Source organism: Bos mutus, chromosome 26, assembly GCF_027580195.1.
Source record: "Bos mutus isolate GX-2022 chromosome 26, NWIPB_WYAK_1.1, whole genome shotgun sequence".
In the NCBI taxonomy this organism is placed as follows: domain Eukaryota; kingdom Metazoa; phylum Chordata; class Mammalia; order Artiodactyla; family Bovidae; genus Bos; species Bos mutus.
This window is the reverse complement of record NC_091642.1, coordinates 531,190-548,444: the sequence shown is the minus strand read 5'-3', so window position 1 is coordinate 548,444 and position 17,255 is coordinate 531,190. Positions and strand designations below refer to the sequence as shown.

At 58.7% G+C, this 17,255-nt stretch overlaps 1 protein-coding gene across 1 annotated transcript in view; it reads left to right on the top strand.

The window, feature by feature from the left end:
* ADGRA1 (adhesion G protein-coupled receptor A1) overlaps positions 1-2,195 on the top strand; it is a 35,568-nt gene extending 33,373 nt beyond the window's left edge. The window contains exon 7 of the mRNA XM_070363395.1: positions 373-2,195. Coding sequence (XP_070219496.1) covers positions 373-1,582 — 1,210 coding nt within the window. The 3' untranslated portion in view covers positions 1,583-2,195. The remainder of the gene's footprint in view (positions 1-372) is intronic.
* The last annotated feature ends 15,060 nt before the right edge of the window (positions 2,196-17,255 follow it).

Here is a 17,255-nt window from a genome sequence, read left to right as displayed (position 1 = left end):
CAGCTCCACCCTGCGGTGACCTCTGTGGGTCGAAGGCTGTGGGGCTGGTCCCCTGGGCTGCCCCAGCGGTCCCTCCGCCCTTCTCAGCAGAGCCTCCTGGGGGCCAGCACGCCCCCCTTACCCCCGACCCCGTGCTCCTCCCACAGCTGCCCTGGGGGGCAAAGCCCCAGGTCCTGCTCTCCGGGCCCAGCGCCTCCTGGGCCCTCCCTGGGGCCCCGCTCTGTCCTGCCTGCACCCCTCCCCGCCCCAGCCCAGCCATGCTGTCTCGGGTCAGGTGTCTCCTTATCACGTGACCACAGGGAGGCAGTGAGCCCTACTCGACCCAGCAGGCTGCCCAGAGCGACCCCTTGCTGACCCCCCTCTCCCCCGCAGCTGCTGGATGGCCTGGGAGCCCAGCCTGGGTGCCTTCTATGGGCCGGTGGCCTTCATTGCCCTGGTCACCTGCGTGTACTTCCTTGGCACCTATGTCCAGCTCCGGCGCCACCCGGAGCGCAGGTACGAGCTCAGGGAGCGGACGGAGGAGCAGCAGCGGCTGGCGGGCCCCGAGGGTGGCCCTGGGGCCCCGGGGGGCACACCGCCCGCCCCCGACGGCCTGGCCGCCTCGCTGCTGCAGAACGAGCACTCGTTCAAGGCCCAGCTGCGGGCCGCCGCCTTCACGCTCTTCCTGTTCGTGGCCACGTGGACCTTCGGGGCGCTGGCCGTGTCCCAGGGCCACGTCCTGGACATGGTCTTCAGCTGCCTGTACGGCGCCTTCTGCGTGACCCTGGGGCTCTTCGTGCTCATCCACCACTGTGCCAAGCGCGACGACGTGTGGCACTGCTGGTGGTCTTGCTGCCCCACCCGCCGGGACCCCCACCCTGCGAAGCTCAGCGCCCGCCCTGCCCTCGACGCCAACGGGGACGCGCTGGGCCAGGTGGCCTGCCTGCAGGACTCGCCGTGTCCCAGTAAGGCGTTGGGCTTCGGCCACCCATCCGCCAGCCACTGCAAGATGACCAACCTGCAGGCCACCCAAGGCCATGTCAGCTGCCTGTCGCCAGCCACGCCCTGCTGTGCCCAGATGCACTGCGAGCAGCTCATGGAGGATGCGGCCCACGTGCACGAGGGGGACGCCTTCGAGCACGACACACACCTGCACACGTGCGTCCAGGGCAGAACTAAGCCGCACTACTTCAGCCGGCACCGGGCAGCCGCGGCTGAGCAGGAGTACGCCTACCACATCCCGTCCAGCCTGGACGGCAGCCCACGCAGCTCGCGCTCGGAAAGCCCACCCAGCTCGCTCGAGGGCCCCGTGGGCCCTCACGCGCTGGCCTGCTGTGCCCAGGGCGACCCCTTCCCCCTGGTCAGCCAGCCCGAGGGCAGCGCCCCCAGCCCCGTGCTCTACAGCTGTCCGCCACGGCCTGGCAGGGAGGCGGCCCGCGGCCCGGCGCGCCTGGAGATGCTCCGCCGGACACAGTCGCTGCCCTTTGGTGGCCCTGGCCAGAACGGGCTGCTCAAGGGCGATGTGCGGGATGCCGCCCCCTTCGGCTCAGACAGCACAGGCAACATCCGCACGGGGCCCTGGAGGAACGAGACAACGGTGTAGCGGCCGGGACTACCCCAAAGCAGAGCCCTCTGCCCCTGGATGGGTGGGGGTCGTCTCTCAACCCAGCCTCAGCAGACCCCCACTCACCCCTTCCCAGGGAGGACGTGAGGGGGAAGGTGCTCTGGGACACAGCTGCCTCCACGGAGCCCACGCTCAGGAGCAAGACCTGCCCACAGTCATCTGCTTCAAACCCACAGCGCCCCGTCCCCGGCAGCCAGGTGGAGGACCCGCCCTGCGTGCCCGCGTGCACCCGTCTGATCCCTGCTGCCTCGATGGCCCTGGCCGCGGCAGGAGGCACCACCACCGTCTCCCAGTGTCCAACGTGTGCGTTCTGTTAAGGTTTGTTCTTAGAGGCGGGCAGCCTGCCTGTTGGTCTGGAGCATCAGAGGACTCAGCCCACTCCTCGGCTCAGGCCGGCTCTCTGTTCACCCTAGGCCGGAGAGCATCACAGGCCCCCAGGCAGCTGCCTCATTCCGGGGACCCTCAGCCTCCCCCAGGGCCGGCAGGGTCTCTGAGGGGTCAGTGCCCTGGAAACTCCCGCCACACATCCTCTAATGTCCACTCGGCTTCTGAGGCCGGGCGCCGTTGGGACCGGGGCCTGCCCACCATGGCGTTTGGGAACAATAAAGTCCCTGCCACAAAGAGAGAGGGTCTAGCATTTCCATGAATATGTGGGCGCAAAGCCCCGACTCAGAGGACACGCGTCAATGACCGAAGTCCGTCTGTGATGGCAGCTGCGTGTCCCACAGGAGGGGCTCTGGGTCCCTGCAGAGGCAGAAGCCCAGGCAGCCCGAGGGGAGAGGGTGTGCGCCTGTGCAGCCTGGACTCCCTCCCCCGGGTCTGTGCACGTGTGCACCCACACCCACACCCACACGTGTGTTGGTGCACGTGCCACACGTGTACACTGCCACAAAGTGCACACGCGTGCACGGTACACCGTGGGCACACACGCGGTGTGCGTGTCACAGGCACTGCACGCAGCACACGTCACACACACCGCCCACGTGCACACCTTCCTGCACAGCCACGCACACGCGTGTTTCCCAGCCCCGCGAGCGCCAGGCTTTCCTTGCCCTGCGCAGCCTCATCACCAGGCCTTGTCAGCTTCTGCGTGGGGGCGGGGGGCTCCAGGAGGGCCAGATCTTTCCAGATCTTTCCCCACACCTGCCGGGGTGGGGGGCGGGCGTGCCCAGGGTCCCAGGCACGTTGCCCAGTATCTCAGCACAGGATCCTCGATTCCCGGGGCTCTTGTAAGCTTAACAGTGACCTTGTAATGGACCCTGGTGTCCAGTACTGCATCCTCACAAGACAACCAGACAAGCTACCAGTGACCGCCGCGGGGTGGCTCTCGTCTCCACCCCCCAGCCTGCTGCCTGCCCGCGCCCCCATGACCAGCGCCCCGGGGCAGCGCTGAGCACTCACTGTGGACGCAGAGCTGTGGACGAAGCTCTGTGCCGCCCTCGGCGCTTTGTGAGGCTGGTTCAGAGATCTGCGAGCCTCTCTGTCCCTTGAGGGGCAGGCCCCTCGGTGCCCAGCTCAGGGCAGGCCAGGGAGCCATGAGGCTGCCCCCAGCCTCTCCAGAAGGCGTCCCCCGCCCTCCTGCCCCGCCGCCCCTGGCAGAGCTGAGAGCGGCTCATCCCTGAGACCAAAGAGACTGGATGGGAGCCGGTGAACCTCGTGGGTCCCGGGGCTGCGCCAGCCTCCTGAGCCCACTGGGCAGTGTGGTGACACAGTCCACAGTGATGTTCTCCAGGAATAAAAATCCATGACATGACCACATCCGGGGGCACCCCACATGGACGATCCCCCCAGAGGATGAGAGGTCGGAGGTCAAAGCTGCAGACTGCTGTCTGAGGGCTAACCCTGGGTTGCCACTTAGTGCTGTGTGAGGGCATACAGGCAGGGGTGGAGCCAGTGTGCCTCCTGCACGCGTGCGAGAGCATGCACGTGTGTGGCCGTGTGCCGAGTGCATCTGTGCATTGTCTATTCGAACTGGTGTGTGCACACATGTGAGTCTGTGCATGTCACATGTAAGTCTGTCACGTGTGTGTACATTGTGAGAACACATGCTTCTGAATGTGCTGTTGAGAGTTGGGTGGGTGTGTGCATGTCTAAGTGTGTAGTGTATGCGTGAGAGCACAATAGTGAACGTGTGCAGATGCGTGAGTGATGTGTGTGCACTTGTGAGTGCATGCGTGTGCATGTGTGTGAATCGTGTGACTGTATACATGGGGGGTATCTGTGTTGTACATGTGAGTGCAGAAGAGTACACGTGTGTACATGGGAGTGTGTGTGCAAGTACATGCCTGTCACAGAGGGCGTGTGCAGCACCCTTGCCCTGGCCTGGCCGCTGTCTAACTGCCCCTCAGGGCAGCTCTGACAGTGTCAGCCGGCTGGGGCCTCAGGGTGCCTCAGCCGCCCTCTCCCCAGCGTCGCAGTCCAGCCCCATCAAGGTCCATCCCCAGCGTGAAGGTCCATCCCGGGTGTCCGCTGTTGGGGAGCCAGCTGCCGGGGGCCTAGGAAGCATTCACCCTCAGGCATGGCCAGCCCTGCCATCTGCAGGGAGTGCTGGCGCTCAGTAAGAGATCCCTGCTGACCCTCCGACTTCTCCAGAAGCCCCTGAGCCACCCCTGAACGTTCCAGGCCGGGGAGCCCCTGGGGGTCTGCTGGCGTCGGCACAGCCAGGCCCGCAGGAGGGGCGGGGCTGGGATATGGGCTGCCAGGCTCTATGAGACAGACTGTCAAGGGGGGTCTCGGGCCCCAGGACCCCCAGCCTGGGACAGAGTCAGCTCAGAGGACAGAGTGCCAGCTGTTGGGTGGCAGGGGAGCCCAGGAGTGGCCTCGGGGGTCGGGTCATGGGGCCTGGGTCGAGTTTGCAACGGCAGCCGTCAGGCTGGGCCATCGCACCAGGCTCCAGTGGGGCAGCGGGGGCAGCGGCAGGGACCGCAGCTTCGGGAGGCCTGTCCTCTGCCAGGCCAGGCGCCCCCAGGACCCAGGGCTCTGGGCAGGGCACAGCCAGCTGCGGGAAGGGGGCAACAGCACCTGGAGAGAACCCGGAGCCCTGCAGCCCCGCCACTGGCCCCAGACCTTCGGGGTTCCGGGCGGGGAGGGGACACTGGTGGGCCTCAGGGCTCAGGGACTCCAGCAGCCGGACGTGGGCCAACCGGCCAAGACCCACCTGAGTCCCGGCCAGGCGGTGCTGGTGCGCCCTGGCCTGTTGGCCACACCCAGCCTGCACACCCGGTTCTTCTCTGGGCTGAGGCTTCAGCCCCCGGCCTGCTGGCCGCACCCAGCCTGCACGCCTGGTTCTTCTCTGGACGGAGGCTTCAGCCCCCGGCCTGCTGGCCGCACCCAGCCTGCACACCTGGTTCTTCTCTGGGCTGAGGCTTCAGCCCCCGGCCTGCTGGCCGCACCCAGCCTGCACACCCGGTTCTTCTCTGGGCTGAGGCTTCACCCCCCAGCCTGCTGGCCGCACCCAGCCTGCACGCCTGGTTCTTCTCTGGGCCGAGGCTTCAGCCCCTGGCCTGCTGGCCGCACCCAGCTTGCACACCTGGTTCTTCTCTGGGCTGAGGCTTCAGCAGCAGCTTTCCCCGCGAGCAATCATCAGGTGCCTGGGGATGTAAAGTGGCCTGTCGGATCCACTTGCTGAGAGTGATCTGGGGTCTGCAGGCTGGGGAAGGGTGCTTGCCAGAGGCCAGGTCTGTGGCCCCAGAAGCTGGGATAGGAGGTGGTGAGAGGACATGGATGTTCACGCCAGCGCGGGGAGGACGGCACAGCCCGGGGACACGGGGAAGCCGGGGGTGCAGAAAGGCCACACGTGGGCGGCCATGTTGCTGAGAGGCAGCTGCACCCACAGCTGCTACACCAGACAGCCCGGGCCAAGGTCCATACACACGGGCGTGGAGGCCCTGCTCACACCCGCAGGAGGCCCGGTGTGGCTGGGACTCGGCTGCGGAGCAGTGGGCTCCGTGTGGCCTGTCTACACGGTCACCGCTGGATCCTGGACGAGCACTGGGGGCCTGCAAAGGCAGGAGGACCCGCACGGCTGGTCAGATGCCGAGACCTCCTCCGGGGAGCACGCGGGAACGTCAGCAGGGGGTGGGGAGGCCTGGGGACCAAGCAGAGGGCACAGGGCTTGAGGGGCCAGTGGGGCCAGGAGCCCAGAGCCCCGGGGGCAAGATGGGGGGCCGACAGGGTGGGGCCAGTGAGGAGCACAGGCCAGAGCAGCCAGCTCCTGGGGGCCTGGGTGAGCAGATGCTCAGTGCAAGATTTCAGAGGCGCCCAAACTCAGTAATCAAGACGAGTAAGATTGTGATACAATGTTTCAAAAAGAAAAAAAGATGGAAAAATTCATGATGACTAGCACCAAAATCTTAAAGGGAGCCAGAATCGGTGTTGGTGGTGGGCCCCGGGGCCCCCATTGTGGGTGTCGGGGAAGCCTTGCTGACACGCAGCTCAGAGGACAGTCCACGCCGTCATCCACCAGGGCCTCCCCAGAGAGTGGCCGGAGCCGACAGAGACAGAACCACCCAGAACTGACAGAGAGATGACCCAAGCCAGGCTCAGCGGATAGAGTATGGACGGACACGCCAGAATCAACCTGCAGAGCAGAGGCAGCCCATGGCTGGGCGAGGGGCCAGAAGTGTGCACTGCACTCCACAGTTTACAAAGGGCAGGGGGGCGCCTTAGGGGAGGAAGGGGTCCACGCGGGTGTGCAGCCCCTTCCAGCCCCTCAGCTCGGGGCCCCAGCAACCCCTGCACGTGCAGGAGACATGGGGTTCACAGAGGACAATGGCCCTCCCACCCCGCCCTCAGGACGGGTCAGGGACTTCCTTTCCTCCCTTCGTCCTCCCCTGCCTCCACCCAGGACCCACTGGAGGAAGTGCGCCCCCAGGGTTCACACGGGACCGCTTCCCACCTCCTCCAGGGCCCACCCCGTCTCCATCCACAGACTCCACGCCCCGCCTGTCCACCCTGCTCTGCCAAACCCAACACGTGGGCCAGGAGCCCTTCACGCGTCACCTGTCAAATGCCCGCATCAAGCCCAGGGAGCAGGCTCAGAGAAGTCAAGCGACTTCCTGCATCACACAGCATCTGCCACCGACTCTCCCGGAGGCCCCGGGGCGTCAGCTCAGACAGCACGCTTGCGTGGCCCCACCTGCGGGGCCGGGGTGGTCGATCCACCAGAGACCCTCTGTCTTCACATGGCAAGCCCACGGCAGGCTCGGCTCACTGTCTGCGGCCCACGGTCCACGGCTCTTTCCTGCTTGGTCCATGTCCTCAGAGCTCCAGAGCGGGTGGGGGGCTCTGGGACCCCAGTGATCTCCGCATGGGCTGGGAACCCGGGGGGCAGGAGAGGGGCCTGGGGGCCACGTTCGCAGGAGGGTGTCACAGGGAGCCTCCTGGACCAGGGAAGTGGCATCGATGGATGGGTGGGGATTTCCAAGTGAGGACTTCTTCAAGGCCTCGGACGGAACTCCTGGGATGAAGCCGACAGGCAAGAAGCAATCCTCTCGTTTCCTACAAAGGCTCCAGAAACTGAGGCAGTGAGTACAAATGCCTGAAAGGTGCACCTTCTGGAATGTTCACTAACATGTGGAATTCTCTCCACAAGCTGCAAGAAAACATCCTGCACAGGAAGTGTCGGGCCTCGGGTTCCGGGGGTGGGGGGCGGCCCCCCACCAGAGACGCATCACAAGAGGAGGGTCCCGGCGGGGGGGGGGCGGCCCCCCACCAGAGACGCATCACAAGAGGAGGGTCCTGGCAGGGGGGGCGGCCCCCCACCAGAGACACATCACAAGAGGAGGGTCCCGGCCAGCAGGCCTAGCGAGCCCCACCTTGGGAGGACCCGATCAGGGTTTGAGTGAAAATGATGGAACTGAACCCCCAGGAAAAAGGGAAAAGCCAGTCCATGAGCCGGATGGCGGGAAGCACTGACCAGTGGCGGGGACCCCGAGATGGCCCGGAAGCCCGGCCCAGGTCCCCGGCTGCGTGGGAGCCTCCACAGCCGCGCCCTGCGGAGACCCTGGGGAGGGGAAGCTGAGAGCAGACAGTGCAGCCCCGAAGGGCAGGAACTTGGGTGGAGTTTGGAGCGAAGGGGAGACAGACCCCAGGCGATTCCTGTGCCCTGCTTCCCACCCTGCCTGAGGGCCATTGGGTTCAGTATGTGAAGAAATAGACAAAAGAGGAAAAACATAACTATGTATCTGAATCTCAACTATTTTTTCTTTTTGAGAATTGTACCACATTGAAGTGAATGAAATGGAGCCTCTGCTATTTTTCAAGAAACGTGAGACATCAGCATCCATCCAGGAAAGACGGTGGAATTCCAGCATCTTGCTCACGGGGACTCATGGCACAAAGTCAGTTCTGCGTCTCACGTGGGGAAAGTAACCAACAAGCTCCGTGTCTTGGCAACGTCTTGTTTAAGCTGGGTTTAACTGAGTAATTTTGTTTTTAATGATCAACATTTGCTTATGATGGATCAGTGTTAGTCTACAGGTGAAGAAAGTCTCAGCTGGACCTGCCCGTGGAGCCTGTGGGATGAAGGGACCCCCTTCCTGTTATTAATACAAAGGGGTTAGGCTTAGGCAAAGAAGCAGAAAGCCTGCAGAGAATCCAGAGCACTGCAGGGTGGGATGGGGGGATGGGAGGGTGGAGTGGGAAGATGCCCCACCCACGGGTGGCAGGCTAACTCTTGAAGGGTCCCGGTTCCAGCCAGCGAGAGGCCCCGGGCCACTGGCCACTGGCCAGCAGGGAAGCAGCGGAACCCAACCCTGAGTGCCAGGCCTCTGCTGTCCTCGGCAGGAGCCACTCACGGACAGCCTGAAAGGAGGCACAGCAGGTCCCAGTCATTCAACCCTCAGTCAGGGCAGCAGGCGCCCAGCGTGGGGAGGGCTTGCGGGAGGCACAGCAGGTTCCAGTCATTCAACCCTCAGTCAGGGCAGCAGGCGCCCAGCGTGGGGAGGGCTTGCGGGAAGGCAGGCTGGAGGCCCCCAGCACCCGGGCCTGTCCCGTGAACCAGCAGGAAGATCCGCCTGGCCACCCGGTGAGAACGCCATCTCTGTCTGGCAATGGCACAGTCAGGACCCTCACGAGCCCCCAGCCTGGGAGCACAGATGTCCCTGGGCCGGGCCCTGCAGCAGGTGGTCACAACAGGGGGAAGGCTGCTTTCCGCAGCAGCACCAACGGAAACACACACGCGGCCCGCTCAGCGGTCAAGGAGGCTGCACGTCAGGGAAGGCCGTGTTGTCAGATCTTAAAAGTCCTCCCCAAGAAACAGACACGGCCCGCTCAGCGGTCAAGGAGGCTGCACGTCAGGGAAGGCCGTGTCGTCAGATCTTAAAGGTCCTCCCCAAGAGCGGTAACTGTGTGAGGTGATAAACTTACTGTGGTGATCATTTTGCAACATTCAAATATAAAATAACCATGCTGCACGCCCGAAACTCACATGATGTTATAGGTAATGACCTCAGTTAAAACAGGTTAAACCTTGTCTTGCTAAAACTGTGTTTAGAAAAAACTTATAGCTTTAAATAAATTATAGAAGAGAAAAAAGCCGACTTCCTGGTGGCATAGTGGGAAAGAATCCGCCTGCCAGTGCAGGAGACACAGGCTTGCTCCCTGGTCCGGGAAGCTAGGCCCGGGCACCACAGCCACTGAGCCTGCGCTCTAGAGCCTGGAGCCCCAACTCTGGAAGCCCGTGCACCCTAGAGCCCGTGCTCCGAAACAAGCCCGTGCTCCCTCCCCACAGGGAGAACCCCTGGCACAACCACAGAGCAGCCCCCACTCACTGCAACAGAGGAAGCCCAGGCAGCAACAAGGACCCCAACAGCCAAAATAAATACGATTTTTAAAAAAGCATAGGAAAAGGTTGAAAATCGGTGAGTTACACATCCATCACAAGAATTTTGAAAAATAATAGTAATTAGAACCTTCCCCCAAGTAAATTAAATGAAATAATGAAGATTAAAAATGTTGATTAAATATACATTCTTTAATAAACTCAGTATGATCAGCACTGCCCTGGCAAATCTAATCGAGACAAAATGAAGCAACAAACGTCGGGAATTGAGGGAGGCATTATGACAGACGCCAGAGACACTAGAAAGATAAAGAGGAGATCCACACAACATGCCAGTGAGTCTGAGACCCTAGATGAGACAGACAAAGCCCTAGGAAAGCACCGCTTAACAAGACTGACCTATGAAAATGCAGGAACAGCTTTAAGACTTGTATAACCATTAAAGAAAAAGAAATGCAAAGAAATGCAAAAAAGCAAAATGACTGTCAGAGGAGGCCTTACAAATAGCTGTGAAAAGAAGAGAAGCGAAAAGCAAAGGACAAAAGGAAAGATAAACTCATCTGAATGCAGAGTTCCAAAGAATAGTTCCAAAGTACAGATAAGAAAGCCATCCTCAGCAATCAGTGCAAAGAAATAGAAGAAAACATAGAATGGGAAAGACTAGAGATCTCTTCAATAAAATTAGAGATACCAAGGGGACATTTCATGCCAAGATGGGCACAATAACGGACAGTAATGGTATGGACCTAATGAAGCAGAAGATATTAAGAAGCAGTGGCAAAAATACACAGAAGAACTGTACAAAAAAGATCTTAAAGACCCAGATAACCATGATGGTGTGATCACTCACCTAGAGCCAGATATCTTGGAATGCGAAGCCAAGCAGTCCTTAGGAAGCATCACTATGAACAAAGCTGGTGGAGGTGATGGAATTCCAGTTGAGCTACTTCAAATCCTGAAAGATGATGCTGTGAAAGTGCTGCACTCAATATGCCAGCAAACTTGGAAACCGCAGCAGTGGCCACAGGACTGGAAAAGGTCAGTGTTCATTCCAATCCCCCAAAAATGCAATGCCAAAGAATGCTCAAACTACCACACAATTGCACTCGTCTCACACGTTAGTAAAGTAATGCTCAAAATCGTCCTAGCCAGGCTTCAACAAAATGTGAACCGTGAACTTTCAGATGGACAAGGTGGATTTAGAAAAAACAGAGGAACCAGAGATCAAATTGCCAACATCCGCTGGATCATTGAAAAAGCAAGAGAGTTCCAGAAAAACATATATTTCTGCTTTATTGACCATGCCAAAGCCTTTGACTGTGTGGATCACAATAAACTGTCGAAAATTCTGAAAGAGATGGGAATACCAGACCACCTGACCTGCCTCTTGAGAAATCTGTATGCAGATCAGGAAGCAACAGTTAGAACTGGGCATGGAACAACAGACTGGTTCCAAATAGGAAAAGGAGTACATCAAGGCTGTATATTGTCACCCTGCTTATTTAACTTCTATGCAGAGTACATCATGAGAAACGCTGGGCTGAAGGAAGCACAAGCTGGAATGAAGATTGCTGAGAGAAATATCAATAACCTCAGATATGCAGATGACAAAAACCTATGGCAGAAAGCGAAGCAGAACTAAAGAGCCTCTTGATGAAACTGAAAGACGAGAGTGAAAAACTTGGCTTAAAGCTCAACATTCAGAAAACTGAGATCATGGCATCTGGTCCCATCACTTCATGGGAAATAGATGGGGAAACAGTGGAAACAGTGGCAGACTTTATTTTGGGGGGCAGCAAAATCACTGCAGATGGTGACTGCAGCCATGAAATTAAAAGACGCTTACTCCTTGGAAGAAAATTATGACCAAACTAGACAGCATATTCAAAAGCAGAGACACTTTGCCAACAAAGGTCCATCTGGTTGAGGCTATGGTTTTTCCAGTGGTCATGTGTGGATGTGAGAGTTGGACCATAAAGAAGGCTGAGTGCCAAAGAATTGATGCTTTTGAACTGTGGTGTTGGAGAAGATTCTTGAGAGTGCCTTGGACTGCAAGGAGATCCAACCAGTCCATCCTAAAGGAGATCAGTCCTGGATGTTCATTGGAAGGACTAATGTTGAAGCTGAAACTCCAATATTTTGGCCACCTGATGCGGAGAGCTGACTCATTTGGAAAGACCCTGATGCTGGGAAAGATTGAGGGCAGGAGGAGAAGGGGACAACAGAGGATGAGTTGGTTGGATGGCATCACTGACTCAATGGACACGAGTTTGAGTAAACCCCAGGAGCTGGTGATGGACAGGGAGGCCTGGCGTGCTGCCATCCACTCGGTCGCAAAGAGTCAGACATGACTGAGCGACTAAACTGAAGTGAACTGAACCATTAAAGAATTGAATCTATCATTTAAAACTTTACCGTTAAAGAAAAGCCTCAGGTCCAGATGGTCGTATGGCTTCACAGAGAATTCCACTAAACATTTAAGGAAGAAATCGTGTGAATTTTACAAAAACTTTCCAGAAAATAGAAAAAGAAGAAACACATCCCAATTGTTTCATGAGGTGAAAAATCTAACCTTGATGTAAAGGCATCATGGGAAAAACAAATTTATGGCCAGTGAAAATAAATGCAAAAATCCCCACAGAAAATATCAGCCACGGAGATGAAGGACATCTGCAAGACAGGGTGTGTCAGAGGCGGGTAGGTCTGCTCCCAGGCACAGAGCTAGTCTGACTGAGACACGAGCACAGTAACAGAATAAAGGGAGTCAAACCCCCTTTATTCACAGACGCAGAAAACACATTCGATAAAATTCAACATCCGTTTGTGATTTTAAAAGGTTTGGCAGGGACTGCCTGGTGGTCTAGTGGTTAGGAATCTGGCTTCTAATGCAGGGGACGTGGGTTCAGCCCCTGGTGAGGGAACTAAGATCCCACCTGCTGCCAACCAAGCCCCCATGCTGCAACGAGAAGCCCACCCACTGCAGTGAAGACTCAACCCAGCCGAAAAATGATTTTCTTTAAAAAAAAAAATAATAATAATAAGTGTGTCTGTTAAGTCGCTTCAGTCATGTCTGACTCTTTGCAACCCCATGGACTATAGCCCACCAGGCTCCTCTGTCTGTGGGATTCTCCAGCTAAGAATACTGGAGTGGGTTGCCATGCCCTCCTCCAGGGATCTCCCAGGCCCAGGGATCAAACCTGCATCTCTTTCATCTCCTGCATTGGCAGGAGGGTTCTTTACCACTAGGGCCACCTCGGAAGCCCCTTTTAAACAAACAAACAAAAAAGAGCCTTTGCCAAATTAGCAATAAAAGCGAACTTCATTAACCTATAAAAATCTACAGCAAAATCATCCTTGACCGTGATGAAGCGAAGCCCAACTGCTCACCTTGGGAACTCAGCCCAGAGGACCATCTCGCTGAGTCTGCTCGATGCTGTGCTATGTCCCACGGTCCTAGGGTGGAAGGCGTGGTGAGGATGAGAAACTGAGAAGCTGAGCTGACTCCCAGGGAGTGTGATCACCACAGGAAGCCCATGTCGGTCCCGATCAGATACTCAGTAGAGTTAGCACAGTGCTGGACACAAGGCCGTGGGCAAGAGCCAATCTGACCCGTGTAGGCCAGCGCTAAACAGGAAACAAAATTTTTACAAAGATAACAATTTACAGCAGTACCAGAATACATCCGACATTCATGATAAATCAGGTAGAAGAGACGCAAGTCCTCCCACTGAAAACTACAAAATATAAATGAGAGACGAGAAGGGAGCCTGATTCTACAGGGAGGTGCCCACGTCGGGGGCTGGGACACCTGCTGCCCCTCAGGCCTGGGGGCGTGCAGACTGCAGCCAGACCCCACCAGGACGGCTCGGCCGGGAGCCACTCTCGGGGGCCAGGACGCTGAGACGCTCAGGAGGAAAAGGAGGGGTGGGGGGCAGAGTCAGAGCGTGGGGACTTCCCACGGGCGCTTCTGCCAGGCTGACCACAGACCACTGGACACAGACTCACACATGTGCATGCTCAGAGTCTTTCCCGCAGATGGAGGCTGGGCACGTGCACGGACTCAGCGTCATCGCTGACCCGGCCAGAATGCGTGCACGTTGCTCACACAGTTCAAGCAGCGTGTGTCCCAGCTGATACCCCAGACCTAGGACGGCCCAGACGTCCATCAGCGGTTGTTTCATGTACTTAACACAATTCAGTAACAATGAGCTTCCTGCTCCCAGAATAACTCTAAGGGAGAGAATCCAGACAAAAAAAGAAAATGTTCATAGTGTGATTCCACTTATATAAATTACCAAAAAAGAAAAGAAATGAGCAAAACTAAATTATGTGTTTAACAACATATGCTTAGTGGTGAAACTCTATGAAGAAAAGAGCGCGGGAGACGCCTCTGCAAGGCGGGACGGTGGCTGCGATCGGAGCTCAGGGGTGGACGGGGTGAGGGGTATCGCTGCTGTTCCTCCTGATACATCGCGGGGGGCCCCTCAGTCCATGGACATCGGGATTTACTGTTGACCGTAAGTTTTCCTGCAGCCCCTTCTCCAGCGCCCCCAGGACGTGCCCTCCACGGGCTGTGGCTCCCTCTTGCCCGGGACCTGCTCCCCCACAGCATGCTGGCGGCTTCGTCTGTGTCCCAGCAGAAGGCAGGCTCACTGCCGACACCTGGTGAGGGCAGGCGTCCACGCCAGAACCAAGGGGCTCCAAGGTGGACACCCAGCGCTCCAGCCCAGCTCTGAGCTCTGGGGCCAAGACTTCCCCTGGATGTTCACGGGGGCAGCAAAGACCCGCGGCGGGCGGGGCAGGGGACTTCTACGGTCAGAGCTAAAGGGAGGGCTGATTCAGCATCAGAAGCGCACAGCTTTCGGGACGTAAGAGGGTGTTAGAGATGTGGTTTTCTGACCAGGGTCCCTGTCAGTCTGCCCACCTCTAGCAGGCGTCCTGCCGGCTCCATCCATGAGGGGACCCCAGGCTCCCGCAAGCTCCCCAGCTGTGAGAAATCGCATCTGGGGTCTTCGAATGCTCCCCATCAGGAATGTTCCAGCTTGGCTCCGCTAGACGGGGGACCTTTGTGGACACAGACCTCACCCTGTCCACCAGCACCGGCACACAGCCTCTGGGAAGGCAAGGTGCTTGGCTGCAGGGCGTGGCAGCACCCTGAGGAGGCAGGACCCTCCACGTGCCCTGAGGTTCGAGCCCCCGAGCCTGGCTGTGCCGTCTCCTGGGAAGCGTGGTGCACGCCGTGGGACTGCAAGGACATACGCCACCCGTGAGCGAAGGGAAGCGGTCGGGTCCCTGCGGGGTCCGCCACACCGGTCACGCCAACAGAGTCCACGTGTGGGGAACAGGGCTGGAAGGAGCCGGGCACAGGTCCCCACGGACAGAACCTGCAGGAGGGGCTTCCCCGCTGAGGGGCGGGGGGGCCCAGACCTCTGAGGAGGGTGCCATGGGGCTGGAGTCCTGGGGGAGCTGGAATCAGGACCAGCCCTGCCCCAGGGAAGAGCAGTGGAGGGGGCCTCCTCCTGCTCGCCAGGCCCTCACCCGCCCCACGGAGGCCAGCAGCACAGAGAGAAAGCGACAGGCACGGAGTGACGGCCACCGAGTGACAGCCCAGCTCAGGCTGCCCGAGCAGAGCCGGTCGGCCGTCTAGGTCCTCGTGTGTGCGTCTCTATCTCGGGAGAAGTGTGGTCAGAATTTTGATACCATAAAATGAGTCTTACGGTCACTGAAAACAAAAATGTTTAAAAATTTTTTATCTAAGAAGTATTCAACTTATCAAAACTTACATGCATTTTGTTGCAAAGTCTTATGGAGAATCTACAGAAATTTTCAAGCATAAAAATACACCACAGCAGGATAAAATTTGGCCAAAGTTAGATGAGCATAATGAGTTTCAGGAAAATGTCATGGCGGAGATGCCTGACTATTGAAGAAAAACATGTTTGTGTGGTTCTTTACATTTTTTTTTTCCTAACTGATTGATAGTGGGTATCAAAACCACTTTGGTTTTTAGCTTCTTGGGTACATTTACAGGAATGACTAACAGCCTTATTGTAAAATGTCAATATTTATACCACAACAGAAATTACATTCTTTGCAATGATTTACATTTATTTTTTCAAAGCCATGGATGTCAATTTCAAATGTACCAGCGGTGTGACAGCTTTTCAAGATTCTTTCTGGGAAAACAGAAGCCAAGGCTTTGAAAACCCACCCTCAGTGCCCCCTCCCAACCCTACCCCTGCACTCAAGAGGAACCGCACTCGGAAGCCAGGAGAGACAGGCTCTGAAGAACAGGCGGGGTCCACGCATGACGAGGGCCAAGCCTCGCGTGGAGCACGGCCCCCCTGGTCACGGAGCTGGAGGGAGCCAGGGAGGCCCGAGGCTGGGCGCCCGGGGAGGGCGCTCAGTCCAGGGCCTGCTTGGAGGCTAACGGAGGGTCTTGGAGGAGATGGGCATGCAGCAGAGGGAGTCGGGGGGTCAGAGGGATGAGGAGGCAGGACCCTCCGGGTCGTGGCCTCAGCCGTGGAAGCCTCTGCAGGATTCTGGTGGCACCAAGGGCCCCCAGGAAGCGGGCTAGCTCACCAGGCGAGTCCGGAGACGCCTCGGCCAGGGCGAAGGGGCCCTTCCTGCAGCCTGCTCGTGAGGGCTCGGGCCTGTCTGGGGCTGACATTAACTCTGCGTGGGCCCAGTTCTGCCTGGAGGTCCTTGTCCCCCCCTGTGCCGTCCCATCGGCTCTGGGGAGGCCGAGAGGCCCAATCTGGAAGCCCTCTTTCTCAAGAGCAACGCCACGGTCACATACCACACTGACAAGCACCCGCCACGCCAGGACACGGGCCACACCCCTCCTGGAGCAAAGCCTGCCGCGGGCACGGGCAAGTGTGCAACACAGTGAGACTCGCAGAACACCCCGCCCAGCGTCTGGTCACCCCACTGAACAACACAGACTGGTGACCACACGCCTCCGGGAGAAGAGCAGAGGGCAGTGCGACCCCTGCCGGGGGCACCTGGCCCAGCCCCCGGTCCCCGCCTGACCAAGGAGATGGGTGATGCCCACTGAGCAGCTGTACGCTGCAACAGAGCTGACTCAGCCAGCATCTACAGCCCGCGTGCTCCATATTTTACCCAAACTGGATGCCCCTTCCCAAAGCAGACAATGCCATTAGGCCCAGCAGCACCCACAGTGAGGTGCTCCTTCAGCTAGGGGGTGATCTTTGTCCCCAGACCCTGGGCCTGGCAGCCCGGAGACCCAAGAACCAGGTGACAGAGTCGGCACACAGCCTGAGGCCCCCAGAGGGCGCGGAGGCCGGGTGGCGAGCCAGAATGTCAAGGCCCCACACCGGCTTCAGCAGCGCTTTGACCCCAGCCCTGGACAGGGAGGGGGCAGCCCCCAGCCACGCAGCACAGGGACCCTGCAGCAAGGGCGCCCAGCTCTGCGGACACGGTCCAGGCCAGGGCGCAGCTGGAGCCCTGGAGCAGGGCTCCTCCTTCTGAGACATCAGGCAGTGCCCACCCACAGCCCAAACACACCGAGTCTGAGACCCCAGCTCTCAGCACCCAAACAGCCGGAGCCCTTTCTGCTTTAGGTGCCAGGGGTGCGCTGCACAAGGTGAGGCTGCCCGGAGCCCTGGCCATCAGCCTGAGGCCTCGCTGTCCCTGGTCTCTCCCCTGACCTGAGTGCCCCCCTGGGGTCACATCACAGGCCCCGAGGCCCCGAGCCCTGAGCCAGGATGGAATCGGTCCCCTGCATCCTGGGACTCTGCAGGGCTTACCACAAGTCCACTTCTTCACACAGCAGTGTTTACAGAGCGACTGCTGTGTGCCTGGCCAGGCTGTGAGGGTGTGGCTGGCAGCCCGGCCGCAGTGCCCACT